This window comes from Theobroma umbraticum, unplaced genomic scaffold (genome assembly GCF_002168275.2).
Source record: "Theobroma umbraticum cultivar Fairchild unplaced genomic scaffold, ASM216827v3 scaffold_44.0, whole genome shotgun sequence".
Classification (NCBI taxonomy): Eukaryota; Viridiplantae; Streptophyta; class Magnoliopsida; order Malvales; family Malvaceae; genus Theobroma; species Theobroma umbraticum.
Genome location: NW_018397255.1, coordinates 8,905,164 through 8,906,701, shown reverse-complemented (window position 1 = coordinate 8,906,701; position 1,538 = coordinate 8,905,164). Strand labels below are relative to the sequence as shown.

Genomic DNA, 1,538 nt, shown 5'->3' with positions numbered 1-1,538 from the left:
TTGCAGGGAATTTTTTGTTTTTAATTTCTACTGATGCTTGTTCCCTTTGCTGGCGAGATGCGCTTTCATCTCCTTCTTTCTCCTTCTCTGCTCGGTGTTGTTATTTTGTTTTCTGATCTTGTCTTTGGTCAGATCTTGTATCTTCTGATATTTAATAAATTCTTCTGATCTTTACCTTCAAAAAAATAAAAAAAAAACACTTTCAATCGAATTGTTCTGTTGCATCTTTTGTTAATGAATTCCCTGTCACATGTTGGAGAGTGTATAGGGTTTTGTATAGACGATGGAATCACAGGGACATATGGTTGCTGAGACGTGGATAGGAATGGGATAGGGTTATCCTGATCTCCCAGTCAACCTGATGTGAGAAGTGTTTTCCGTTTTGTAAGTACATCTGTCATGGCACTGCAGGTCCAGTGTAACAATTACCATGAAATGGTAGATTTTTTGTAAAGCTGCTATTTTATGAAATGAAATTGCCTTTCAGAAGGAAAATAGTAGCTTATTTTGAATGCAGCACAAGGCATTGAATCAACCCTGAAGTGCTTGTTTTTTTCCTTTCTTGTGTCTATGATGCATATTTTAAGTTGCCGAATTAATTCGTCATAACATTAATTATGTAAGTAGACAAAATATGGTGTATGAGTTGTTTTATTTATCTGTAAATTTTTGTAGGCAAAATCAAGGCTCGGGCTGTCGCAATGGCACCTTTTTTCTCTCTTAAGCCCCAGTTGGCATTGCCATAGGAATAGGGATATCAAGTATTACAATGACAGCAGCCCAACAGCTCTTATTGTTGAAGGGATCTTCAACGCGGCATCAGCTGGGATTTTAATATATATGGCGCTGGTCGATCTTCTTGCGCTGATTTTATGAATCCAAAATTGCAAAAAATGGAATGCTTCAAGTAGGAGCCAGTCTTGCTCTTCTTCTTGGGGTCTTCTGTCTGTCCTGGCGTATATGGGCTTAAAGCTTGATATGCAACTTCTCTATTTTGTTTCTTTAATTTCTGTTTCTTATATAAGTTCAAACCTCAAAGTCAAATGGTTATATAAAAATGACAATAAATTTATTATATAATTTTTACTCACACTCAAAATGTTGATTTTGCTCAAAACACACAGTTGCATCTCATCTTTTCGCATATAAAAGTTGTACTTAAATTAAGCCGGCAGATTTGTTAAGAGTGACAAACACAAGGTACTGTTGGCTTGGAATACATGCAAACGAAGAAGCTTAACTATCATTATCATCATGGGAAATGAAACGACAATGACGGGCTTCGTCCAGATATTTTGTAGACACACACAGCCTGCAAATTGGCCTATACGAAGAATTATTGTTTGAATCTGGTGAATCGTAACTTTGAAATCTCAAAACTCAAAAATTAAAAAAAAAACTCTCTGCTAATTTTATCATTTCCTCTTTCTTCTTTTGTGTTGATTCTTGATTAATGAACGGCTATTTGTACTCGTTTTAGTGTCGATCTTGATTAAGATTTTCTTCCTCTTTTTAAAATTTGAATTTCAAAAATTACT

At 35.2% G+C, this 1,538-nt stretch overlaps 1 protein-coding gene across 1 annotated transcript in view; it reads left to right on the top strand.

The window, feature by feature from the left end:
* Positions 1-970, top strand: part of LOC110429153 (zinc transporter 8-like) — a 9,905-nt gene extending 8,935 nt beyond the window's left edge. Inside the window, 6 exon segments of the mRNA XM_089785755.1 lie at positions 412-418; positions 676-720; positions 723-755; positions 758-862; positions 865-888; positions 891-970. Coding sequence (XP_089641881.1) covers positions 412-418; positions 676-720; positions 723-755; positions 758-862; positions 865-888; positions 891-970 — 294 coding nt within the window.
* Positions 971-1,538: the final 568 nt, after the last annotated feature.